Below are 27,216 nucleotides of genomic sequence, written 5' to 3'. Positions count from 1 at the left end.
GGACGATCTCGGGAGCAGTTACTGATGTGACGACTGTGGGCTCTTATGCGATTGTAAAGGAATCGAGCCGGTCCATCAAGATCGTGAACCGGCCCCTGTAGACGAAAGAAGCTGCAGCACGAATAAGCGACACAAATGTAGTCAACCTCAAACAGCATGATTCAAGGTTCAAGAAACTACTGCAAATCTAATTTAATTGCTTATCTGAATATTATAACGACAGTCAACATACAATACATGCCTGCAAATTATGCAGTGGGCACAAGCTACACACGCATCTGAAGAGAGAGAGAGAGAGAGAGAGAGAGAAAGAAACTGCTATATGCCGAGCTCACAAAGGAGATAGGAGATAGTTAAGCATGAAACTAGAATATGTTCAGCTTAATGGGCTCCATCAGCGTAGGCAGCTCTGGGTTGCTTGCAATTGTGTTCGGATGTCAGGTGATCCGAGGCAGCTCTTTTTGGTCGAAACTGCATGAACAAGGCATGAGAGAGTTTAAGAACATGGAACAGCAGCAAAATTTGTAGAATAGAAAGGTAAGATATTGAGCTTTCACCTTCTCTTCTGACTTCTGATAGAAATGCCTCAGAAGAATATTTCTGGCTTCATTTGATATCACTACAAGCAGTGAAATAGAAAAGATACATCAGATAACTGATGTTTTCTCAAATTAAAAAGCAACTAAAAAGACAATAGGTACAAACAGCAGATATACCACAAGAAGATACTTTGAGCATAATATGAAGTCAACAACATATCATTTTGCATTTGATCCTGGATGGATAATATACCAGTCCATAATCAAATTTGGGTATCGTTTTTAAAGGGGAATCTTAATCAGCTATTACCTTATGGTAACAGCATGGGAAAAGCACATTGAATCATATGAACTCACAGTTTTGGACTTTAAAGTGTGCTTCTGCTCATTTCACAACCACATGGCTCAAACTGGCAACACCTTGCAACAGTAATACTAAAAGCTCCCTGCTGAACTAAGTGCTGATGCACAATCACCAGTTCAATTAATACATGGCTCCAAGCATGACATGTATGCCCAAAATAGTGCAGTAAGAATGGTCATGTTCTTGTCAGTAGATTAAAAGAGGGTAAAAGAACACTATGATTATCATGAGGTGTTCGAAGGAAGGATTCCCGTGGCTAGCATCAGGCAGTAACCATGGTCATGTTCTTGCCAGTAAATCAAAAGAGGGTAAAAGAACACTATAATTCCCATGAGATGTTTGAAAGAAAAATTGTCGTGGCTAGCATCGTGCTCATCTTACTAATAAAAAGTGATGGTCATACGTGTATTGCTCATGCCACAATCAAAGAGCCCTTATCCTTTCAGATACCCATGCATGTGCCTCATCATCATATTTGGACCAAACAGGGACCCACATCTAATGCCTGTACTACAATACTATACATTATACAGGTGGCACAGGCAATTGATATTACAACAACTATTACCAATGCTATGGCAAAACTATGGAAAGCTAGCCCAAAACCAATACAAACCTAAACTGAACGCTGGGCCAAGCTCACAAGACTGTCTTATAGGTTTGGTTTGGCACCTGTTATAAGACCCCGACAGAACAAAATCTCTAGGCAGACCCATAGGTGGCACAAGCAACTTGACTTGAAATTTTAAATGTATATACATGATGTACCATACATATCAAATAGAATTTATACAACTAATCTAAACCTTAATCACCAGTTTCTGCCACACACTGTAAGTCTAAATGTAACCATCCCTATTCCGTAAACCCACAAGAAGAATAAAGAGAGGGGAAAAAAATAACTAGCTGGCTTTCCATCTTACACCATCTCTTTTTCCCTGTCTCATAGTCCCTTCTATTCTATTCTTGACCAACACTATCCTAGAGGTTGAAACTTTTTCCTTTGCTCACTCCAATCCTATTGAAGGTGTCATCTAAATCTTGGCTATTCTCTGCTCCAGAGGACTATAAACCTGCATTTTTTTTAAGAGAGGGAAAAAATCCAAAATTTCCTAGTAGATCTAACAAGTACCCTCTTTAACCTCCCTCTCCATCTTCCCTTCAAGAACTAAAAAACATGAATGCTTTCTTCATGGCTGGTTGCTAGTGATCGTCTACATAAACAACACTCCCTTACCTTAAGCCAATTGGTCAAAAACATTAGCATATAAAAAAACATAAAACCCTTGATGAAAAAAATTAAGCTATCATTGTAACCTCTTGGTACTTATTAATATATTATACTATGGTCATTCAAAAATAGTATAACTAATTCTAAAATCATAAATCCATTTTAAAAGAATTCTACATAAGGAAGTATAAGGGTTATCAAATGCTATGATTGAATACAATATTTTTGGATACCCTACATCATAAAGAAATAACAGATCTCAATTCATCGTAATTACCAAATTCCAAGTGAAGAAAAACATATGTATCAGAATTAAAAAAAGAAAAGGTAGAACAGTGAAAAGAGAAGCCAGAGAAGAGTCAGGAGATGCAAAGAAGTTGGCATTAGAATATTTGCATGTTCTCAAACTCTTGAGTGATTAAGCACTCAAATCAAGAAAAATCATGTCCACAGTCAGAAATGATGTTGAACAATCATTTCCAACAACCTCTACTAGCGATAGAAGATTGATTGATTCTTTGAGTTCTCAATATTTGTGTTAAAAAACTGTATCGATAGGCAAGCAACTGAAGAAAATTGCGTATCCTCCATTAGGGATTTAGAAAATTGATCATAACATAAAATGTATGAACTGTAAGTAAGACCAAGTGCAGTATCAGCACCTTGGTTTGGTGGTGGAAGAGTCCTGTTATGAGTAGGATGATAAGTTGCAGGCGTAAGTTTCTGAAACAAAACACCAAAAGGGAGACATTAGGACCAATTATCAATTAATTCAGAGTCGAATGTGCAGCAAAGCGTGCGCTCAATTCAAGTAATTATATGCCCAATTATCTAAACCTAGCAGTAATCTCTCCAAACCATTAGGATATACAAAACCAATCAGAATAAGAAAATCGAGAGGATCGAGAGCATACTTATATCAATAAACATGACCCGGTCCATAGAGATACATAAAAGTAAAGCGGAGAAGACAGGATCACGAATTGGGGATAACAACTGGATGATCTGATCCAACAAATCGGGGCAGAAACAGCAATTCCGAAGCGGTTCGGTAAGGAGAAAGAAACAAGATCACAGAGGGAAACGACGCGACAGTATGAATGGAGACGAGGAAACGAGGGGGGGGTGTGTGTTGCGGGGCGTGGGTTTGGGAAAGAGAAACACATACGGAGGGTTGGGCGGAGGGATCGGCGGGGCGGAGTTGGCTGAAGTTGTGGGGGTCGTAGGACGGCCAGTCGCCGAGAAGTGATCCCATCTCCCTTCCGCCCTCTTCGCTTCGCGTTGTATCTTCGCCGTCGCAAGACCACCACAACACAATACCTCCCTAACCGTGCCTTCAAATTGCAATGGTAGTAGTAATAACCACGGTAACGGCAACACCAGCAGCGGCAGCAAAATCCCTCCCCACTCGTATTACGTACGTACGGCGCAGCGAGAAGCGAAGGAACGCGAGTATTACACAAACGGATGCGCTCTGTAAATATATAACACATCTCTGTGGTATAAGATCTTTTGTGCATACTGTTTCTTTGGATATACAAACGCTTGGATCTATAAAAGATAATTAACCTAATTCTTTAAGAAAACTAATTACATGTTAGAATTCGAAACCACATGATTATGACAGCTCATAAGGATTCCTAAGCTGCCAATATCTGGGTTGCTCTTCGATTTCAAGGAAAATCCCAACGTGAGGAGAAAAAGAGCAGCTCTTCAGCGTTTGCAGCATGATGTAACCCCACAAGGAAAATAGAATTGCAGTAAGATGTGACATACAAGCACTGCAACTTCCTTTTGTTTAAGCATGATCTTATAGTGGTGACTCTCCGTGTCGTAACTGCTCGTAGAAATACAGAATGGGAAGATAGGATGCGAAATCAATCAGGTGCCCACATAATACTTTTAGCCCATTAGCTACAGTACATGACATGATAACAAACTATTAGCCATGGATCACCCAAGCTGTCCTTCAACCTGTGAGGCCAGCTTTTCCACATCCATCCACCAACTGCAATCTACAACATTTTCCTCGTTCTGCTGAGTAGTACACAATAAAAAAGAACACAATATAAGGACCACGAGTTGCAACCATGTGCTTCACATCACAAAAATTATAGCAAGAAATCAGAAACGATGATATCCCAAAATACTGATAGTACCTTTGAAATTTTAATCAACCCATGTTTCCTAATGCACTAAAAAAGTCTAACTGATATCATCGTTACTGATAAGTAGTTGCATACTATACTGTAGTTCATTTTTCTTTTTTCTTTTTGGTAAGTCTATACTGTAGTTCATTAGTACAGTACATGGAGGCAAGGAAAGTGCACTCGGCTAAGAGAATTCTACATCATTGCATAACAAGTTCATGCAGAAAAAGAACTAATATATCATAAGGACTTTAATTGTTAGATGCCATGTTCATATATTATAAAAGGAAATGCAGATATATAAAAAAGCAACCGAAAATAACATATACTGACCAATATTTTAAATTCGGGTGCATTTTTCATATTCTCAATGCGATCTGCATATGTCATGGCTTCCTGCCACCAGCTGCTTTCCATGTTGCAGCTATCAGTAACCAACTCATCACCATCACATGAATAATGTTCCATGTGACTTCCATCAAGTTCAAGACCGAAATTGGTGTCCAAATCTTCCCTATAATTTATTCTCTGAGTAGAATCGAACAGTAAAATATCACTGGGGATCACATCATGTGGTAATGGCCGCAAAGGACACCGGTAACCTGATATAATTAATTCATTCCGCAATGTAAAGTGACCTGTTTAATAGATCTATGCAAGTTCTAAAATATAATGAACAATCACCATAATGTGAAATGCACCATACCTTTACAATCAGGGTCATAACACTTCTGGTAATAAATAGCTCTATGGAGATCAGCGATATACATAACTGAACCGAAAAGAACAACAGTTGTGGTAACTAATATCCGCAACTAGTTTATAAATAAAATTAAAAAAAATGCATTAAGTGGTATCTTAAGCCTTCAAAAACCTTATCACACATGCACATAACCAAACAACAAGAGCAATGATAACAAACCATAATAACTTAACTATTTAGAATCGACTACCTTTTCGTCACACTACATATACTAACCACCAAATTTTAATGCTATTATCCCTAAATCTCTTCACCTCTACAATATTGTCCTTATGGCCTTTATCTACAATAATACCTGCATTATTTATATTATTGTTTCCTATATAACAAATTTGTAATCCAATATTACCGATCTTGTAATTTACAATAATCCAATATCACATTTTAGAGCCAAGGGGCCCATACAAGGATAGGAGGAGCATCCCTTTGTTTTACGCCATCCCACAACCAACAATATTGCAGAAAGACATTGAACAATAGCAGAACCATCCTCTGTTCAGTTGGAAATAATGTTCCATTCTTTAATTGGAAACATGTTATGACATTTTAAATCATATTTACAAGATAAAATCAGCAAAATTATAGACAGATGTGGGCTTCCAAATTTGTGGCATATTTATGCCTCATTAGAACCATTCGTAAGGATGTGATGTGTTTCATATTGTTGATGTAGCAGGTTATATACATATGGGCCTCATTTAAAAGTCAATCAGAAGAATACAAATTCCTTTTGTAAGAAAGTCTTGAGTTTCTTTAAGTCAGGTGACATTCCATATTTCTGATAACTTATAAATTGCACTTTCTAAGATATAGAATTATCGTGACCAACTATGAAGGCCTTATGGAATTCCACTAAACACTATAATCCTTCCTAAAAGAAGGTTCTCTTAATGTTTAAAATTAGATTTGATTGCAAGGTATACTAACTCTTTAACTATGTTAATAACCCGATTAGCCATGTAGCTGCTAGTGATTACAAAATCATTATCATTATAGGTTATAGCAATGTTGGACCTTTAATATACAATGATGGGCTAATTACATATTACCCCCCATAGTTAGACTATTTTAACATCCCAGTCCCTAGACTAAAAAAATTTACATTAGAATCATATAGTTATGAAAGTGAAACATCTAACTCCATTTACCCTAACACCATCAGTTTTACTGACAAAAACGATAGGCAAAAAAGTAATTTCAATGTCCCAATTACGTTTCCAATGGTGGCGAATGATGACGCCGATGGGGGCCGCAGATAACTGTTGTGGATAAAGGAGAGCGACGACGAGAGTTGAGGCAAAGGGAGAGAAGAGAACGACGCAAATGCTGACGCTCTACATCGGCACCGCTCGGCATTTGCGTTGGCGACTCAGGCGATTCGCAATGCGACGATAGTGAGTCATCGGAGTGTTGTCCAATTGCCCGTTTCCGCTGTCGCATCCTACTCCCAATGCTTGATGGCGAACCACAACACGACAACGAGGGCCACCCGTAGTGGTAGGGCCGCGATCGTTTCCTAGTACGGGCCAACCACGCGGGCCGCTACTTCCACGCATTGTCATCCACTCCGCAACCCCATCCTTCGGATCTAGCCTAGCAGGACGGACTCAACCCTCTCCTTAACCACCCCGCACCACCGCTTCGTGACCATCCGTCGAAGATCTGCGAGCTTCTTCGCCCATGGCGCCACCATGGACTCGGATGTGGAGAGGTAAGAGCTAGATGATGATGAGGCCATGAAGTACGAAGGGGAGGCAGTAGGATCGAGATCGCAGGAAGCATATATGTCATGTGCCCAGGCTTGATAGGATAACTGGCCTATCAATTTCGTTTGGCCTAAACCACTAGCCAAAATACTCAAGTGAAAATTGATAGTAGTATACTGATCAGACCCTTATAAGATAATCTTAGTCTTGCCCACTTTCGATATGGGATTAATCGGGGGTATTATAATCTCCCCCACTCAAGGGCTTGACGTCCTCGTCAAGGCCTAGCATAGTCCAGATCAAACCATAACATGATGCATGTGAGGCGTATCCCAATAGTGGCTCTATGTCGTGACGAGTCCTCTGGCTCCATCCACAGGTAACCCTTTTCTACTCGAGAAACCCTCTCACTATGCCTAAATACTAGGTCGACCCTGATATCAAATGTCACGACCTGGGGTTACTAGGATAACTGGCCTATCAACTTCGTTTGGCCCAAACTACTGGCCAAAATACTTAGGCTGAAGTTGATAATAATACACTCATCAGACCCTTAAAAGTTAATTTTAGTCTTGGCTATTTTCGATGTAGGACTAATCGATCAAGCCCTAACATGGTGCATGTGAGGCATAGCCTAATGGTGGCTCCATGCCATGACGAGTCCTCTGACTTCATCCACGAGTAGCCCTTTCCTACTCGAGCCCTCTCACCATGCCCAAATACTAGGTCGATTATGATACCAATATCATAACCCAAGCCTGATAAGCTAATTGGTCTATCGACTTTGTTTAAATTAAACCACTGGTCAAAATGCTTAAGGTGAAGTTGATAGTAATACACTCATCAGACCCTTGTATGCTAATCTTAGTCTTACCTAATTTCGATGTAGGATTAATCAGGGGTGTTACAGCAAAGGGGGCGAACCCGCAGCGGACCTGTGCCGGAGATGCCACAACCAACGTCGAGGGAGTAGCAAGTGGCCCAGGTGACCTGGCAGACGTGGCGAGCCACGAGGAAGTTGGCGCCATGAACGGACACGTCGTAGGCCCAACAAAGGATGCATCGGGCTCATAATAGATTGTCGCTCTGCATCTGCGTCGACGCCAATGCAGAGCAACGCTGCTCTGTGTCGTCCTTTTCCTCCTCTCCCTTTACCTACAGTCACTCACAAAAAGATGTTAAAATTACCTTTTTGCCCAATATTTTCGTACTTCCATCAGTAAAACCAATAGTGTTACGATAAATGGAGCTAGATGTTTCACTTTCATAACTATAGGGATTCTAATGTAAATTTTTTAAGTCTAGAGACCGAAATACTAAAGAGGACTAACTACATGGGGTAATCTATAATTAGTCGTACGATGATTGCTCTGTTACTAAATCTAATGATGTCCTCTAATACCAAGATGACATAGTATAAAAGCATAGACGGGCAAAGAAAATAATTTTTTTTCTAGAATTTAATATTTTATATTTTATAGTAGAAAAGTAAAAAATTTAGATATAATAAAAGAATAAAAGGATAAGAGTAAGACTCACTCAAGCTCAATGATTAACTTCCAAGATGAAAACCTCAATCTCTATAAATGTCATATATGAGATGGAATCACACCATCATAAAAAAAAAATATAGACCCACTTCAATCACATGTGAGGAAAAAATTGAGTCATTCAACTATCTTCTGATCATACAAGAACTTACAATTCCTTACCCATTTCTATAGACTCCATTTACACAAAGAAAACAAATAAAATAAAATAATAAACAAATACAACTAAGGAAATTACATCCCATATATGAAAGCACATGAATCATTCTTCTTTCCTCCTTCGAAAAATGAATTTTTATGGTTGTTTTAGCAAATAACCTTCGTAGTTGATAGGATTTTTTATTACTGGACTTCCTTTTTAATAGAATCTTATCACCTTCTCTTTTCTATTTGGCTTCTATTTTTCTTCTCTTTGGACAATATTGGTAATGAATGTAAGCTCATATAAGGTACTAGCATATGAAAACCAAGGTTTGCCGTACCGGACTGTACCGCCCGGTACGGGCGGTACGTACCGGTCCGACAGGCCAGCGGTACGCGGACCGCTCCGTACCGTACCGACACTGTAGCAGTGTACAGTACAACTGTAGCAGTGTACAGTAACACTGTAGCATGTACAGTGCTCGGTACACGTGAGTGTACCGCTCGGTACACCTGGGTGTACCGAGCGGTATACCGTACCGTACCGGTACCGAGCCCGGGTCGAAACGCCGGTACGGTACGGTACGGCGAACCTTGATGAAAACTATAAAACTTGCAAAAGACACCCTAAACTAATAAAGAATATTCAAGACAAAAATAAATCAAAATGATCCTGCTTCAAGACTTCTTCCAAGTTGATTCAATGCTTGAAATTGTATGGTAATAATTGTGGAGTGCAGTAATACAGTAGCCTGGCTCCTAATATTTTGTATCTACCAAAGTAAATTTATGATATGATACTATGTCCAGAATTTCTAAACTAATTTGTTAGTAAAAAGGGAATGATGTTAAGTCATAATATTACATTCGCATTGGAGTAAATTCATTTATAAGAATTGGAAACGATGAAACAAGGACGATCTTTGAGTATTTTAATGAACAAAAAACAAAAGTAATCTTGAAAGAATTAGGATAATGCTTTGTGAAATTAAACTATCCATGTACCTATTGAATTTGTGAAATGACAAGAATTACCATTTTATTACCAACTTAAGTTCTTGTAAAAGCAATTTCAGATATACTTGTCCAATACAACTTGAAAGCATGAACAGAAACCAAACACTAATAAGTGTCACATAAACAAATTCATTTTTTATAGAATGCATCCATTAATGCTTCTACCACAATTTTAGAGCTAAAAATTCGCTGTCCTAGGGAAACACAAGGTATCTGACATCCTTAGGCACGGAAATCAGTAAGAAAACGTACTTAGAGCACAAGATTCCCACTAATGAGGGTATAGGGAGTGCCAATGTAACCAGTATGTTCAAGAAATCAAAGATGAAATATTCTTAGATTAGAAGCCCAAAGATGCAATTCAAGGTTTGTACTGCTTTGGTGGTATCATCACCTGGGAAGACTATTAAAAAAAACACATTCACATGAATGTTAATCTTTGAGAAAAACTAAGAAAAGAAGAAACAGAATAAATCAAAGGCTCACTCGAGCTATTAGTATATGTAAAGCAACGCTACAGAAATTAGTCTATATGAGTCCAAAAGACTACCATGATTGCTTTTGTGTTCTCTACCAATCCGCTCACAGTATCTATTTCTCAACATACTGTAAACAATTAAGCCATGTGCTGAAAACCAATACCAACTTTGTATTTTACCTACAATCACACAAATGATCAACATAAGCCAGTTCAAAATAAATCAAAAAGTGCAATCACACAAAAAGTGCAATCACACAAACTTGTAACAGTAAATCAATTACAAGTAAGCAAAACATAACCCAAAAAATTTGAACATATGAAAAAATCACTGCACCAGTTTAATTCTACAGGAAAAAAATAAGTCAATTTTTTCAAAGATTTTAAAGACTATTTATGCCAATTTCAAAGAACTCTTCACACAGAAAAAAGATCAATATGCAAGGTAGAAAATGAGTTGCAATCCTAAACTCATATAAACAGTGTGCCAAAATTTGTTATACGCTAAACTCGAGGTGTACAAAGGAATGACCCTGTTGCCTCAGTGCAGTGCTTATAAGATTGCTAATATGTTTAGGAACCAAAGATACTTCCAACATCTCCTGATCTATGAATCTTGAACATACAAATGCATCGCATTGCAAGCATTAAATTCACACATTTTATTCAAAGAACATGGATGTATCAAATAAATCTCATTTTTACCATAAATGTCTTTGATATTACAAGCAAGGTTCACCATACCATAGCGTCCCATCCGACAAGGGCGGCACATACCTGCCCAACAAGGGATCGGTATGGGCAGTACATACCGATCTGTTGGTACACCCCAATCATACCATGTGTCGATACATCGGCACATATCGTATCGATGGCCTGTTAGTATACCGGTAAGGCAAACCATGGCTACAAGTATGAACACTTGCAAGTCATTGCTCTCCAAATGAAATGCATTACTCGAGAAACTCAAATTGGTAAATAATTTTCACAGTACAAAATTCAGTTAGGATTTAAGTATCACATATGGCATCCATGTTAGTTTGTCGGTAGCATGATATTTGTGCCATGTCAGACCAAGCCATGCTGAACAATGCTGGTATATATAGGTTTTGTAAACAGTAAACATATAGAAAAAATTTCAACAGAATTTATGTTACAAGCAGATAAAAGAAGCAAGCAGTGGCACCTTGCCTGGTGACTTTTTCAATTAGAAAGAATAGTGTTGCCCGAGTTGATACAGAATGGGCCCTGGAAAGCTACCAGCATAGCACATAACATGTGATAATGAGACAGAACAGTTGCTAAATCGAGGTGTAATACCAATGCTCAATGTTAAGCATAGTACATAACATGTGGTCGTGAGACAGACAAGTGAAAATTCCAGGTGTACTACCAATGTTCAATGTTATCTACAAGAAATATAATCAAGAACACAGAAAGAAAGAACTACCTAAAACATTTCCTGAAGATGCTATGAATTCCACAAAAGCATCTAAAGCTGGAAATGGTGATTTTCCAGAGGAGTAAGTGGTTGGGAAATCACTCCTATAAGCATTCAGTGCAGTGTGCTGCAGAGCATCCGAAGTTTGTTGTTGAACCTGATTTACGAACAAAAGAATAAAGAGTAAAGAACAATGTCCTTAAAATAAAAATAATAGTATTTCAATATTGACTGATAGAGATGCCGGTTTCAATACAGCATTCCACTATTTCAGTAACTCATGAAAAAAGGTTTTGCAAGACAAGAGTACCAATTAACATTTCTTGAGAAAGATGGTGTGAATCTATGAGCAAGCAACCCACATCTTTAAAATGCTACTACTGTCACCCTCAACAACATATCAAGGGCACTGAGGACATCATACCAAGTGACTAGCAATAACAAGTCACCAAGTGGACAACGTAACAAATGAAACAAGTTGATAGGTGGTCAAGGTAGCGAAAAAAAAATCATATATTTGATATCCATATAAATGAATATGTTTAGGAAAATAATTTAAAAGCCAATATATCTTTACTACAAAAACATAGTTTGCATTAACTTTTACAATATAAGCAAGAAGGCTTCAGCATATCACTATTCATGCCATAAAAGCATAGTAGATGCTCAATCAACTTGGCAGTTGGCACCACCAAATAATCAAGAATTCAATCATGTTGGCACCAGCCTGTTGCACTGTAACCCTCTACTAAGAAGTAGCACAAGTTCTTGCAAAATCATAATCGGAAAAACCTATCAGATGTTTTCATTTCATTATATAATTATGAGAGCCAAGTTGCAGCTACAGACCACCTTGGAATTTCATTACATAATTATTAGAGGATTAGAGAATTCAAAGCATTCATGGAATTCTTGAGAGCAATTAGTAGTTATTTATTACAACAATGGCTGTAACACATTTGTTCTCCGGTTACTAGTGTAAAAATCAAGGATCATGCAAAAGTGAATCGCTGCTTCAAGTTGGCAAAGAAGTTTATTATATCATATACAATGAAAATAACAAATTTGTTCTCAAGTTAGTAGCATAGAATCAAAAACTCTAGTCTAAAGGTAACTAGTTACTTAATAGTCAGAGCAAAGAAGTCTATTACATTTCTCAGATGTGCTTTCCACTGTTGTATATATCAAATTTACATGAAATTTACTGTTCATGATCAACTAAGAAGTGCACATGTACTTAGAGAATCCTACAATTGTGTAACCTTAATATGTCATATTTGTTATCTGCATTGGAAGTAATTTACACGACATACTAAAATTCAATCAACTTATATTGGTAGCAAGTACCTAAATCCTTCAATTCAACCAAAACATTTATAGCATTAACAATTATTTTACCTACTCAAATATGTCTGACCATTTGAAGCATTTGTTGCCAGCATATGCTTCACATGACAAAACCAATATGAATTCTGATACAGACCAATAATTCAGCAAGAATGATACATAAATACAGAATATGGTACCCAAAAAAGAGACTACCTCAAAATCAAAGTACAAAGTTTTCTTGCAATCTATATCAATTTGACATTTTAGAAGTTTATTGCAATCACTGTCCATTCTGCAAATAAGTGATTCCATGAACACTTCCTGTTCAGTCTGCAACAATTGGAATAAATAATAAAAATTTATTAGAGTAGCAAGTTCAAATGTGAGTGAATCAAGAAAAGAGCATGAGTAAATAACCTACAAATTAGAGATTTTAAAACTATTGATACCTTTTGCATCCACAAGACAACGATAGGACTGTAAGCCAATGCAGCAATCATGTTTCTTTTAGTGAGTCTAGCTAAAACTCACATAAGTGTCATCATAGTGCATCATACTGTAGTCAATGATGCAGTAGGGAAAAGAAGCTTGTAGAGGCTGAGACTTTCTCTTTCCACATTCTTTTTTTATTAAGATTTTTTCTGGCGACACTCATGCACACTTAGGAATCAACAAGAAAAGAAAATTCAAAAAGGGATGTACTGGGTGCTTCATCACCCGGTTATACATCATTCCAACAATTCAAGGGCACTTATCCTCCAACTTGAACACTAAAAAAACACAGTAATAGTATGGTGGTCAAAACTAAATAAACCAATTGAAGAAAGAAACACTGAGCATCTACCTCTTGTGTTAGTGTGTCATGTTAATGGTCAATAAACCAATTAGTCATTCATGAAGAGGTCTTGCAGAACTAGGTCATATACTTACAAGCATGAAGAAATTATCAGCATATGGTATTTGTACTCTCCTGAATCTTGACATTGGAGAATGCAACAATCATTGCCTAGACAACAATCTTTTACTGTAACTCATTCCATAAGTTTGGTACCTTAAGTTATAGACCTTCTTGACAAACCGACAAGATGGTTGAGTTACATGTCAATGATTTTATTACACAAACCAACATCATGATTAACATTACCAATTGAAGATATCATGATTCGCCTTACCGGTCCATACCGGTGTACTAACCCAGTTTTCGATACGATATGTACTGAGTCATACCGAACCGCACCAAGCATACCAACACACGAGACATGAGGGCATACCAGTGTACTGCTCATACTAGTCCCCTATTACGTACCGCCCATATCGAGCGGTCCGCTATGGTACGACGAAACTTGGAAGATATTACAGTTTCAACCTCAACCACACACGAAGAAGAATAAATAAAGCATTGTGTGTGCCATCCAAGAATGAGAAATTGAACAATGATTTGCTTGTCATGCATGTAGCGCAAAAGTTAGAAAAAAGCAACAAGGAAGAAGTCATTAGTGTGGTTCTTAAAGTAAGAATATCGAACTCTTCAAACTCCAGGACTATTTTTCCATGCAGCTATTCAAGAAATGATTTAAAGATTTGTCTGATCCTATCCAGGATCACCAATAGCGACCTGAGATGCTACAAAAAATTGTATCTACAGATTCATAAACATTGCCAAACATGGCACATAAATTTATACAAGATAATCTAGCAAAATAGCATGTTAATTAACATAAATCATTTAGCAAGTAATGAACGTATACTACAAGATTGTATGTAATAATTAATGTATACTACAAGATTGTATGTAGTATTTAATATAGAATATTAAATATGATACATAGAAGGTGCACATCAAAAAATTATGAAATAGCACATATATGAAATTGAAAATGGATGTAATAATCATATCATCAAAAAATTTTACTAGTTAAAAAAAATCTATATTAATGGTTTCAAATTCTCAATTTATGTTTTACTATATAGTATAAATAGTCAATAATATGAAAAGTTAGGCTATATAATTAAAAAGTTTTGACATAATGCCATCCTCCAATTAGTACTTTCCAATCTAACATATGTGGCTCAATCCCTTGTTCTGTCACATCTCGTGCAAGCAAGTCCCACACTACCAGCTACCATCAAGATATGAAACTGGAAAAAATTAACATTGATGCATGATAGAGCCAAAGATTGTTATAGTCTTGACATTTAATAGTTTAATCATTTAATGATAAGCATGATAAGGAGTAGATATACATCACAAATGCAGTGCATGTTCATATTGTCCAGAAGGCATTTTTCCTTCTGTATCTTTCCATAATTGACACAGTTGTTGCAGGAGCATCTATAATAAATTAATTGAAGTCCTTCTAGTGATTTTTCATGTAATAATCAATTCTTTTCTAGTGAAAACATATCAGAAGGACAAGGAACTGGAAAAGGTAATTCCATAGACAACTCATAATAATAAGACAATAAAGATGTTGCAGGAGAGCTTAGATTACATTCAGCATTTCGCTTAACCAGAGAACAAAAATGTAACTTCAACATTAAACAAGCAGGAAACTCACCATATCCTTACATTTGAAACGTCTGGTTGGCAAAAGAAATGAATTTTTCCCAGCCTTTGAAGAGAAAACTAGACGGAAACAACGATTTCGAGAATAGACAGCACTATCAAGGAAAAGCTGAAAATCAGAAGAGCTAGAATCTTTCCTGGCATACAGTTTGTCGAGTTGTGGATCACTTCCTCTTTGACTGGTAATGCGAGAACATACCTAATCAGCACAAGATTTCTCAACGGTTACCTAGATTTTGCATAAACAAAGTAAAAATATGTAGTACAAACATATGAGGTATGCTATTATAAAAGTGAAACAATAACTGTAAAATATCCTTCTGCATACACATTATAAAAGTGAAACACCAATCATAATCTGAACCCATAGAACTCCAGCCTAAATCTACTAATTTCATGGTAAGTTTGAGTCATGTTGATTAGTTCAGTCATCAATGGCCACTCTGATAAGTTACAAACAGATTTACTTCGAAGGTCTTAAGAAAACAGGGACCTTATATGACATGTAATTCAATTTAGGCACACCTTGGCAAAAGCAATTCTCCAATTTTCCAAAAGTAAAAAAGAACACAAAAATAGTGTTCTTTCAAATTCATGAAAATAAAACAACCTTGGTGATCTGCTAATACTTTCCTACATAACAATTAGAACAAAGTGCTCCAGTAATGAGATTTTTCTTTAAGAACTCAAAGCTGATAATAAAAACCTGACCAGGAAAGTACCAAATGGTATTGCTTGTTTATATTCCATCAAAAAAAGAAAAAAATATATTTTACTTATTTATAATCACAACATAAAAATAATCCATGTTATCCTTAACATGCTTATTTTTGTTAAAAAAAATTATATAATCTAAAGCACAACAATATTACAGATTATCCCCTATAGTTAGACCTTCTTAGCATCCCGGTCCCTAAACTTAAAAAATTTATACTAGAATCCCTATAGTTATGAAAGTGAAACATCTAACTCCATTTATTGTAACGTCGTCGATTTTATCGACAAAAACACAAAAATAAAGGGCAAAAATATAATTTTAACGTTTCAGTGGTGGCAAACGACAACGCAACCAGGGACCATCAAGTGGCTATTGTGATGAGGAGATTGACGATAAGAGGTGAGGGTCGCTCTACATCTGCGTCAATGCCGACGCAGTTACCAAGCAGCCCTTTCGCCGCTCTACATCTGTGTCGAAGCCGATGCAAATGTCGAGCGGCCATTTCGCCACTCTGCATCTGCATCGACATTGACGCAATTGTCGAGCGGCGAATGGGCCACCCATGCAGATGTCGAGCAGCCCTATCATCGCTCAGCAACTGCGTTGGCATCGACACAAATGCAAAGCGGCTCTCATCTCTCGCCACCGCTCTTCTCATCCACAACAGCTACTCGAGTGGTCATTTCGCCGCTCTGCATCTGCCTCAGCGTTGATGCAGTTGTCGAGCGACGAAAGGACTATCGATGCAGATGCAAAGCAACCCTCACCTCTCGTCGCCACTCTCCCCACCCACAACAACCACCCGCAGCCCTCAGCGACACCATCGTACGCCACCACCGACATCGTCCGCCACCACCAACTAAAACATTAAAATTACCTTTTTGCCTTTTATTTTCGTATTTTCATCGATAAAACCGACGACATTAGGATAAATGGAGCTAGATGTTTCACTTTCATAACTATAGGGATTCTAATGTAAATTTTTAAAGTCTAAGAATCGGGATGCTAAGGAGGTCTAACTACGGGGTATAATATGTAATTAGCCTCAATTTTAGCATTCTGGTACTTGGGTCTCCAGTATCAATTGCCGATGCAAACAAGATGAGATTTCAATGTTAACAAGAATGCTATGTTAGAAAAGGATGAAAAACTAAGAAGTAACTTATAGTTTCTGTAAACAATCTTCAAGTACCTCCGAAACAAATGCACCAACATGTGAGTTGTCCTTGAATGCAACCTTTGGTATGCGAATAATCACATGGCGTGAAAACTTTTCTAGAAAAACAAAAAATTAGTTATGAAACAATGTAGTGCAGTTTAATGTAATGAGTTATGAACATCGTATTTAATTACAAACAAAAAAAACTCATTCACTATGAATCACATATCAATTTCCTTAATTCATGCATGTCCAAATGTGAAAGTAAGAAATGATCCCCCCAGGAAGGCACCTGAATAATCATTCAAATCATGATTTAGCATACCACCTGAAATGGTTCAAAACAGGTGGTATGTGCCAGTTCACCACCAATTGATCGGTATACAAACTAGCTTGTAAGTGGGAGTACCGAACGATATGCCTCTTGTATCACCTGTTATGGGCGAAACTCAACCATTACTGACCCCTATGGGTTGGTAATAGTCAGATTTTGATTGTACGAATTCTGATTGTACTGATCAACATTCTGGTCAAATAAGCTCCTAATGATCAATTTGATCATTGGACCCTGTTTTGGCCCTTTAAATCTTCCTCTCTTCCCCTCTTTCACTCACTCTCATTCTTACTCTTTCTCATACTCTCCCTTGTTTAATCTTCATAATGGGCGATTAGTAGAAATCATGCTCATGATTTGGATAAAAAAGAGATTGGAACTCAAGCTTTGATGGAAGTTGTCTCCAATGGAGGAGGGTATTTGGATTTTTGAATGTTTTATTTATCATTTCACATAATAATGACCAAGATTAAGTATGGTTAAGGGATTCTATTCATAATAACTTAGATAACATGGAATTTCATCCATATAACCAAGAATTTCATCCTTATACCTTAGATAACATAGAATTTCTAGGTTATCTGAGAAAACAGATAATTTTTCATCCTTATAACCAAGAATTTCTATTCATTTATGGCTTAGATACACTTTATTCTTATCCTAATATAATTTATATATGGAGAAAATGGGGGAAAAAATCCTAAAAGAGGGTTTTTATTTTGGTCTATTTTCGGCCCTTTTTTCATAACACTTGTACATATCAGTGCATCGACACACATCAAACCAGTATTGACCAATACATACCGGTCTGCCCAGCGACTAATACTATCAGTCAGCACAAGACTTCTGCAAGGGTTATCATTATTTATTATAATCATATAATAAGCCCAAAAATAGCATGTGCATCAAGTAACATAAAGGGACAAGGAGAACTTTAATGCTCCTGCAACACCTTAACACTATATGTTAATTTACATGGGTTTCTGTAAATTCTAGTAGTGATTAATAGTGCATAATGTGCTGTACATCAACATGTACCCTGCATCATGTTAAGTTAGCTCCATTGTTACATTATGCTCAAACAATCATTCTTCACAGTCAAAGAGAGAAAGCAAACATCATTACTTTTCATGTGTATTTTTCCATAGGGGGCATAATCTTTGAATAAGAAAGAAAATATCATTCTGTAGGAGCCATTTTTCAAGTGCATTAAAAACAAACTTGGTTACGAGCATAGTAAGCAGCACCCAAACAAATGATTTAGAAAACAAGCAAGCAAAGACTTCGATTTCATGATAGAGTAAGGATGAAACTTGACACTACTTACAGATTATGGAATTTTCTATTAGAACATGATTCAAAGACTACAGCAACCAACAGCAAAGAGGCAATTAACTCAAACATTAAGCTATGTCAGTGTTACACAAATGAAGATTATGAGATAGGAGCCCACAAAAAAAAGAAAAGAATAAGAACGTGTATGTTAATAACAAAGTAAAAGTAGCCACCACAATTAGTTAAGGATAAAAAAGAGGTAGAACAGCAACAGATCAGTTTACAATGGTCTGGAAACAATCAAAGGAACATTTTGTGCACAAGTACAGAGAGGAGTTTGTTCAAGTGTTACAAGATGAAGAGGAAGATTAGAAATTAAATGGTTAAAAACATTGGGGAAGTTTATGATGTCTTATAAGAGGATGTCAGATTTAATAAAGCTAAACGAATCAGTTAAGCCAACTTAAATAGCTTAAGTTAAGATGATTCTAAGTGCACCTAAAACAACCAATTTAAAGTAAAATTTCTACCAAGAATTGCAAGTAGTTCTAAGCTCCATCTTTTTGGTCAGAAAGACGTAGAATCAAAAAATGCGCAGAAAGTAAAAAACAATTGGAGTTGGTGTTATGTTGAATAAATGGAAAGTCAAGTACACTAAATTCGTATCACTACTTTAGTAAAACTTCTATCATTGTAAGTACTATATTAGCCACTGATAAACTTGATCTAGGAAATTTTTATATGACAATTCAAGAGCTCCACTTAAATGATATCACAATCAACCATAGAAGTAATGCATTAAAAACAATATTTAAAGAAAAAACAACCACTGAATGCATAAAACAAAGACAAATCAATATGCAATTGTATACTTTATGTAATGCCAGAACTTTAGTTTAACTAGTTGGTTGCTAATGGGTAAAAGCGTTCAGAAAAATGAAGCAACAGGTGAAAATTGCTACCTCAATAAAAACATGATGCTTGCAAACACATAGGACAAAATAGGACCCAGAAAATAAATTACTGTCATAATGTAGGAGATTGACCCAAAGAGCATACTTGTGGTAGATGAATCAAGCTCTATAATCCACCCATCATTTGCTTCAATTGCATATTTGTCAAATAAGATGTCGAAAGTCACAGACATCAAGATGTCAACCATGTCATCTACATTTTTGTCAGCATTGACTGTCTTATCAAATTCCAGATCAAAATATAAGTGGCAAGGCAAACCCTGTCAAATAAACTTGTGAAACATAATGTTAATTCCAAATCATCTTATTTAATAATTTATTAAATGTTTAAACAAGATGATGCAATTGCAGCAAAAGAAACAAGTATCAATAACAATCAAAATAGAAAGAGATGTGGCAGGCAGGCTGGCTATTGCTAGATAGCTCTTACACAGGTAAATAGGGTGTGACTCACCTATTCAAATCAGAAAGAGATGTGGCAGGCAGACTGGCTATTGCTAGATAGCTCTACACATGTAAATAAGGTGTGACTCACTTATTCAAATCCAGATGGTTGGTGACTCACCAAGTTGGTGGACACCACCTGTCTGAGTCATGCGCCCTGTTCATAAGGTGCTTCATGACATTGGCAAAAACACATGCAATCTGCTCACTTTCTGAGCACGAAAATCCCAAACTCTACTTGCACTCAAACCCAGAAATCCCCATCAAGACAAATGTGTACCCTACATCCATCAATTTGTTCCCTGATAAAAACGGCCTAATTGCACTACAGATATAGTCATGCAATTCTCTTTGAAACTACCATGTCAGTTTCTCCTTGTTATAATTTACTATCAGCCATGCCAAGAGAACAGGTCCGTGAGATGATGCAATACATTTCCCACTGGTGTGAGATGCAAATTTGTGTCATAACAATGAGTATTACAGTAGATACTTGCAATGGAGTACACTTAATATATAATACATCCACTATAAAAGATAAATTCTTATTTAATTTTACACATATTGATGGTAATTAAAAGGCCTCTTTCCCATTTGTGTATGATTAGAAAACAAAATGTGGTACACACATCAAATATGGACTGTACTTCTAAACAAGCACCGCATACTTCAGTTGTGCTTACATAAGTGATAACAAAATAATTCTCCTTGACTACAAATGTTAAAAGAATAAAGCATCACAGGTGAATCTAGCAAGTAAAGCCAAGATCCATAAAGCAACAGAAAAATCATGAATCTTTCACGTCCTAACACCTTGAAACATGGATCAGCTCTCAAAATTATTAGTTTCAAGAAGATGACCCTCTGGAAATGCAAATGCAACTCAAAGATGTTCAGGGTTGCTACAGACAATGTCTTATATAAACCAGTGATTGAAAGAGGCGCTCGGGCGCTCACCTAGGCGCTCGGGCGAGGCGAGGCGAGGCCCGAGCGCCTCGCTAATGTCCCAGGCGGCACGCTTCAAACAGGCGACGCCTGGGCGCTCGCCCGAGCCCAGGCGCTGGGCGCTTCGAGCGAGCGCCTGGGTAAACCAAGTGACCGAACCAGGATTTTAGGTCTGGTTCGGTCATAGTTCGGTTGTTAGTTGGTTCAATCGAACCAACTAAACCGATATAACCCTTACCCAACCCTAACCCGCTGCCGCTGCCGCTCCCAATCTCGCTGCTCGTCGCTCCTACTCCCGCTGCTCGTCGCTGTCGCTGCTCGCGCCTCCCGCGAGCCTTCCCTCTACTCGCGACTCCCGCTGCTCGCGCCTCCCGCGAGCCTTCCCTCTGCTCGCGACTCCCGCGAGCCCTCCCGCTCCCTTTCCCTTTCCCGCCGTTGCCGCCGCTCGCCACTGCTTCCCGCCGCTCTTAGATTTTCTTAATTTAATAGCATATTTTTATTTAAAATTTTAAATAATTATATTTATTAATTATATTATATATTTTTATATTTTAGCGCCTCGCTTCGCTCGGGCGAGCGCCTAGCGCCTCGGGCGTTTTTGGACCTTGGCGCCTAGCGCTTTTTAAATCACTGATATAAACATACAATGCAAGAACATGAATCATATGATTACCATTTATTTTTCAGCAGACCTGCTACTAATCCTGTGACTCCAGGTGTCGAAAGAAGAACAGAACAGAATATCTTCAAATTTAAAAAGTATAAGTGACCCACATACATCAGTATGATACATTAATTCATGTTGGACTTTGTCAGGAACTTCTCTGTGGCCAAAAGGCAAATGGGAATAGAACTGATATGTTAATTCCATTTGAAAAAAGAAAGCATCAGAAAGAACTGATCTTTCTTTTACTTGTTGAATATCTGTTTGATCAACTATTTCAATAGAATTCTAACTGGAACAAAAAAAACTATTAACCAAGCATCATTTTATATTAGTCTCTTTTTGTTTTTACATCTCAGTTAGCACTGGTTTCTAGCAGGACACCAGCTCATTCAGTGTAAAAAAGTGACTTAAGGTAGGTCACTCTAACTATAAAAATAAAAAGGACTTGTATCATGCATGTCAGTTTTATTCTTCTCATAAAAAACTGTAAGATTAACTACCACCTCTTTAATGACTTCATAGTGATGGCGTAACTTTGGGTCCATACATCTATACCTGCAACAGAAAAGGTAACTTTCAGCATTCAACAGAAACTGAATCAGATATTGTCAATTGTGAAGGAAACAAAATAACCTGAGTACTCTACCTATCAAAATGTTATGTTATTGTTCTATAAAATATCCTGATCTGTTCCTTTTTGAGATCCTTTTACTAATGACTCTTTCTTTTCTTACATTTGTATTTGTCAACCAAAACAATTTTGCAGAATGGTTGCATAAAGAAACAAAGAACTCACAATCACTTCTATTCATTTACTGAAAAAGAAACAAGGAAACCATTAGTATAAAGAACAGTTGGAATAACATGTGACCTTCTCCAGAACTCACTGTATGTAGAGACAAGGAACCTTCTCTGACCACTCAAGTGATCTTGATAACTAAAAAGTTTAGCTTGTGCATGTGCTTTTAAGAATCTGATTGCTTCCTCTTGCCTTGGAAAAGTAGTCCATAATTCTTCCCTATATTCATAAAAATAGCCTAAAATCAGACAAAGAATAACATTTCTTACAATCAAAAGCTTAACATCTGAATATTGTTACCACAATTGAGTACCTTACTATCAAATCATTATCTTCCTTAAGATCAATACGAATTTCATGCAACAATCGCAACAATCGTGATGGTCTTTTAATTGGAGCACCATGTGGGGAACCATAAAAGACAATAGGAGAGATCTGCTTTCCACTTTTCAGTTTAATTGCTACAGATGTACATGCACCAAGCTGAAAAGATAAATGACAGCACTTATAACTGAGATTTTTATACTTAAAGCACCAACACAGTATAAAATTCATGGAATCAGAAGAAAGCTAAACAATTTTTGTATAAATAAAGGCATTGCTCTGCGTAGCCATGCAATGATTTGCAATATTGACAAGCTTTTGTTACCAAAAACATGCACATGTTCAATAAAGATCCAAATACTAGCTACAAAGTGTAATATGATTATTGCTTAAAGGAACATCTTCCTCTGTATAATAGCTACTAGCAAGCACAACTGATCACTATATTACATGTTGCAACTACTGGAAGTCATGATCATTAATCTTCGGATCAGATCCTCAAATAGACTCATTTGATTCACATTAGAAGATGAACTTTGCTAGAGTCCTTCCATAAGTTTAGCATCCATATGTTTTACCGTGGGAAGATAAATATATGCACTTTTAAAGATATTACTATTTCTGGATAACCTTAACCTTAAATTAATTTATCATTTTATCGGCTGTTACTCCCCCAACATAGCAACTCAGTCACCAAATTACCAATGATTGGACACAGAGAACATGGAAAACAATTATTATAAATAGACGATCTAAATATCAAGATGAAAGTGTGTATCCCCAACTCCATGTGCCCAAATAAGTGCAGGCACATACACTGTGTGTGTTAGCCAAGGTTGAACAGCAATAGCAAATATTACCACATGTAAATTCAGGCTATTATGTAGGTTGTGGACAAATAGAGTAGCTAAACTAAAAATTTCTTATCATATTTATTTAGACCATCATCTATCAACCTGATCAAGATAAAAACAGCTTGATCAAGGGCATTGATATTTTCTTGAGCCTGAACACTTTTAAGAGTCCATGATGTGTTAGGCTAATTATATATTACCCTCTGTAATTAACTATCATTATCATCCCAGTTCCTACACTTTAAAACGTTGCATTGGCTCCCTACAGTTATGAAAGTGAAACATCTAGGTCCATTTATCTTAACGACATCAGTTTTACCGACGGAAATATAAAAACAAAAAGCAAAGAGGTAATTTTAATGTTCAGTGGCGGACGGCATCGGTGGTGGCGAATGGCTGTGCTGTTGGCGTCGATGCAGACATAGTTGCCTAGCTACCTCCGACCATAATAAGGTCTGCTCTCATTGCGACACCACCCGCCTCCACGAGGAGTGCACAAACTACCTCATCATTGTCCACTTCACGACACTCTGCATCTGTGTCAATGCTGATGTAGTTACTGCTCGGAAACTACGTCAACGCAAATGGTGGTGGCCGCTCCCCATCCCCCCATTCCTTCGCGATCCTATTATCCAGGGAGCAATGCCACGGAATCCCCAAATCCCTCTCCCACCCCATCGTAACTAAGGACGCCTCTACCTACCACCTTCTCCCCCTCCCTCCCCCGGCCCACTCTCACTCAAAACTCTCCACCACGCCTAGGAAGCGCTCCAACACCTCCCCCGACCTGTTCGCGGTCGCGCTCGCCCTCTGCCCCAATGGTCTCCTACACGACGGCAACAACGTGGACAAGCTCTGGTTAGTGTCTGACGTCGTGCCATAGAGGGAATGTCCACAAAGGGTTGTCGAAGCTCCTGCCGCTTCCCTCACTGTCGGAACTGACACGACAAGAGGTGGTGTTGAAACTAATGCAGCAAATGAGGGAGCGGCAGGAGCTCCGGCGACCCTTTGTGATGTAGTGTCGGGCACTATCCAGAGCTCGTCCACATCGTCGCCGTTGTGCGGGAGGCCATTGGAGTAGAGGGCAAGCGCAACCGCGAACCGGTCAGGGGAGGCGGCGAAGTGCTTCTTGCGTGTGGTGGAGAGTTCCGAGTGAGAGCGAACGAGGGAATAGAGGGGGAGGAGGGAGTGGGCAGAGGCATCCTCAACTACGACGATGTGAGAGCGGGATTAGGGATTCCAGGGCACTGCTCCCTGGAGAATGGGATGGCGGAGGAGCGAAGGGATGGGGAGTGGCTACCACCATCTGCGTCAATGCAGACGCGGAGCAACATAGGGCAAGTGGCGATGAGGTCGGCGACGCGCTTCTCGTGGAGGCGGGTGGTGTCACGATGAGAGCGAACCTTATCATCGTCGAAAGAGATTAGGCAACCGCGATAGCGTTGATGCTAGCAACGCCGTTGTCCACTGCCACTGAATGTTAAAACTATCTTTTTGCCCTTTGTTTTCATGTTTTCAACGATAAAACTAACGTCATTAAGGTAAATGGACCTAAATATTTCACTTTCGTAACTATAGGGATGCCAATGTAACTTTTAAAATGTAAGAATCGGAATGCTAAAAGTAGCTAACCTCAGGGGATAATCTGTAATTAGCCCTGATATGTTGCATACACATCAACATAAACACATCTTTAATAAAGTTGACATCTTGATCAAGGTAGACTTCAGACTCCACAAGGCACATCTGACCATTAGCTATATAAACAATGCAGTGTCGACAACCATGTTGCATATACATGATCAAGAAAATTGACATTTTCCCTTGGCGAAAATATAAACAGTATATATTATCAGTGCACCATCTTTCCTGAACAAAAAGACTTTCACTTACTCTTACAGTACAAGAACCAAAAGAAATACCCAATAAGAGATTATTTTAGATAGATAGATAGAAACATCATTTAAAAATATTAACTAGATAATACAGAGGCATACCTTCTCTTTCCCTGTTGAATCCTGCCCACATTGTTCAGACAAGCTCGACGTAGCAATTCCAACAACCGTAGACGCCTTCCCTCTCACCAAGCCGGCTTTCTTGGATGTCTCCGGGTGCAGACGTCTTTCCTTGATCGCGGATTCTAACAATTGCCAGAGATCAAGAATCAAGAGCCCTTAAAATCGGGGTTCATCCAAAAGAACCAAAGAAGATTGGTTCCTATCCGAAAGAATCAAAGAAGAATGGCCAATAAAGGGTATTCCGCGAAGGAAAAGGGAGGGGGTGAGGAATTAGGGTTTGAGTGGAATCACCAGGAGTAGATATCCCGCACTTGAAGCAGGCGAAGAGCCGATCGACGTCATCCTTTGGATCGCAGGCCATCTAGTGCGCTAGCGACCCCTCCTCCGCACTCTCCCTGCCGATCTCTCTTCCCTTCCCTCTTCCGTAGGCGAGGGCGATACGCGTACAAACAAACGACGGGTCTGCAGCTCCTTTTTATTGAAGGAGCGAGCGCGGGAAAGGAAGTGGTCCGACGCGACCGATCTCAAGTTCGGATCCGCAGATACCGACTCAAATTGATAAGCCCATGGATCGGCCCATTATAAATTCCACAACTGGGCTGTGGTCCGTCGATTTCTGGCTCAGTATCACCGTCCATCAAGATCAAGGGTGCCTCGAGAGTGACACGTGCGTTTTCCACAATAATGACCATGTGGATATAGCATCCATTCTTTTATAAAAAATTTTAATTGGGAGATTACAATTTGTAACATTTTTTACTATTTACAATTCATCATAAATTTTTTTATTATTTTTAAAATTATCTTTGCAAATGGGCATAAATACCTCTACTTTTTACTCATCTCTCTCTTTGTTCTTGTTTTCCCTTTTCTTTTCTTTTCTCTTTAAATGATAATGATTAGTGATATCTACGATAATGATGAACAATGTCAATAACAATCAACTAGCAACACTCATAACAAACAAGGTCAGCGATGACAATATTGATAAAGAGCGATGATGATAAAGAGTGATATCGACAACAAGAATGAAATATGGTATTGTGAAAATATATATATATATATATATATATATATATATAGATAGAGGATGTTATCAACATCCTTACTATTGATAAGCTCTCCTTATATTGTTCTTCTCCTTATATTTTCCTAGGGATCAAACATCAATTATCCATTCAAATTGAGATGAAAAAAGTCATTCAATCCATTGTATCAAATGACATAAGAAGAGCAAATAATATCTCCATACATAATAAAAGTTAAGGATTTAAAATTTTATTTGATATATTTTGAAGGTATCAGCTGAGTTTAAATGATAAAGATCTTAATAGTTTATCACAAAAACCTATGCTCCAATTCCACATTGGTCATTTATCCTTTACCAAAAAAAAAAAAAAGAGATCGAGGACCTAGCATGACTTACCACA

The 27,216-nt window shown here is 37.9% G+C and overlaps 1 protein-coding gene across 2 annotated transcripts; it reads right to left on the bottom strand.

Moving 5' to 3' along the window:
• Positions 1-393: 393 nt before the first annotated feature.
• LOC135673717 (uncharacterized) lies at positions 394-26,636 on the bottom strand. Of its 2 annotated transcripts, none has more exons than XM_065182954.1 (16): positions 26,078-26,636; positions 25,766-25,908; positions 22,904-23,073; positions 22,663-22,809; positions 22,295-22,346; positions 19,821-19,995; positions 17,186-17,268; positions 15,268-15,474; positions 12,923-13,039; positions 11,390-11,537; positions 10,012-10,119; positions 4,991-5,056; positions 4,618-4,886; positions 3,303-4,171; positions 558-619; positions 394-471 (listed from the first exon to the last, which is right to left on the bottom strand). In XM_065182954.1, exons 1-14 carry the CDS (start codon positions 26,145-26,147, stop codon positions 4,088-4,090), a joined length of 1,839 nt encoding a protein of 612 aa, XP_065039026.1. In that variant the 5' UTR covers positions 26,148-26,636; the 3' UTR covers positions 394-471; positions 558-619; positions 3,303-4,087. The 2 variants fall into 2 exon arrangements, with proteins under 2 accessions (XP_065039026.1, XP_065039027.1); XM_065182955.1 differs by having other exon boundaries at positions 3,303-4,168; positions 26,078-26,634.
• Between the last annotated feature and the right edge of the window lie 580 nt (positions 26,637-27,216).

This window comes from Musa acuminata, chromosome BXJ1-5 (assembly GCF_036884655.1).
Source record: "Musa acuminata AAA Group cultivar baxijiao chromosome BXJ1-5, Cavendish_Baxijiao_AAA, whole genome shotgun sequence".
NCBI lineage: Eukaryota > Viridiplantae > Streptophyta > Magnoliopsida > Zingiberales > Musaceae > Musa > Musa acuminata.
The sequence above is the reverse complement of the archived record's forward strand: the minus strand, read 5'-3'. Positions and strand labels throughout refer to the sequence as shown.

Bases quoted from the DNA above. Each gene is read 5' to 3' on its own strand.
- LOC135673717 (XM_065182954.1), bottom strand. From the start codon at position 26,147: ATGGCCTGCGATCCAAAGGATGACGTCGATCGGCTCTTCGCCTGCTTC. The intron at 15,475-17,185 runs GTACTTGAAGAT...TGTGCTGATTAG, and splicing joins TTGGTGCATTTGTTTCGGAG to GTATGTTCTCGCATTACCAG. The intron at 4,887-4,990 runs GTATGGTGCATT...TAATTATATCAG, and splicing joins TTATGACCCTGATTGTAAAG to GTTACCGGTGTCCTTTGCGG.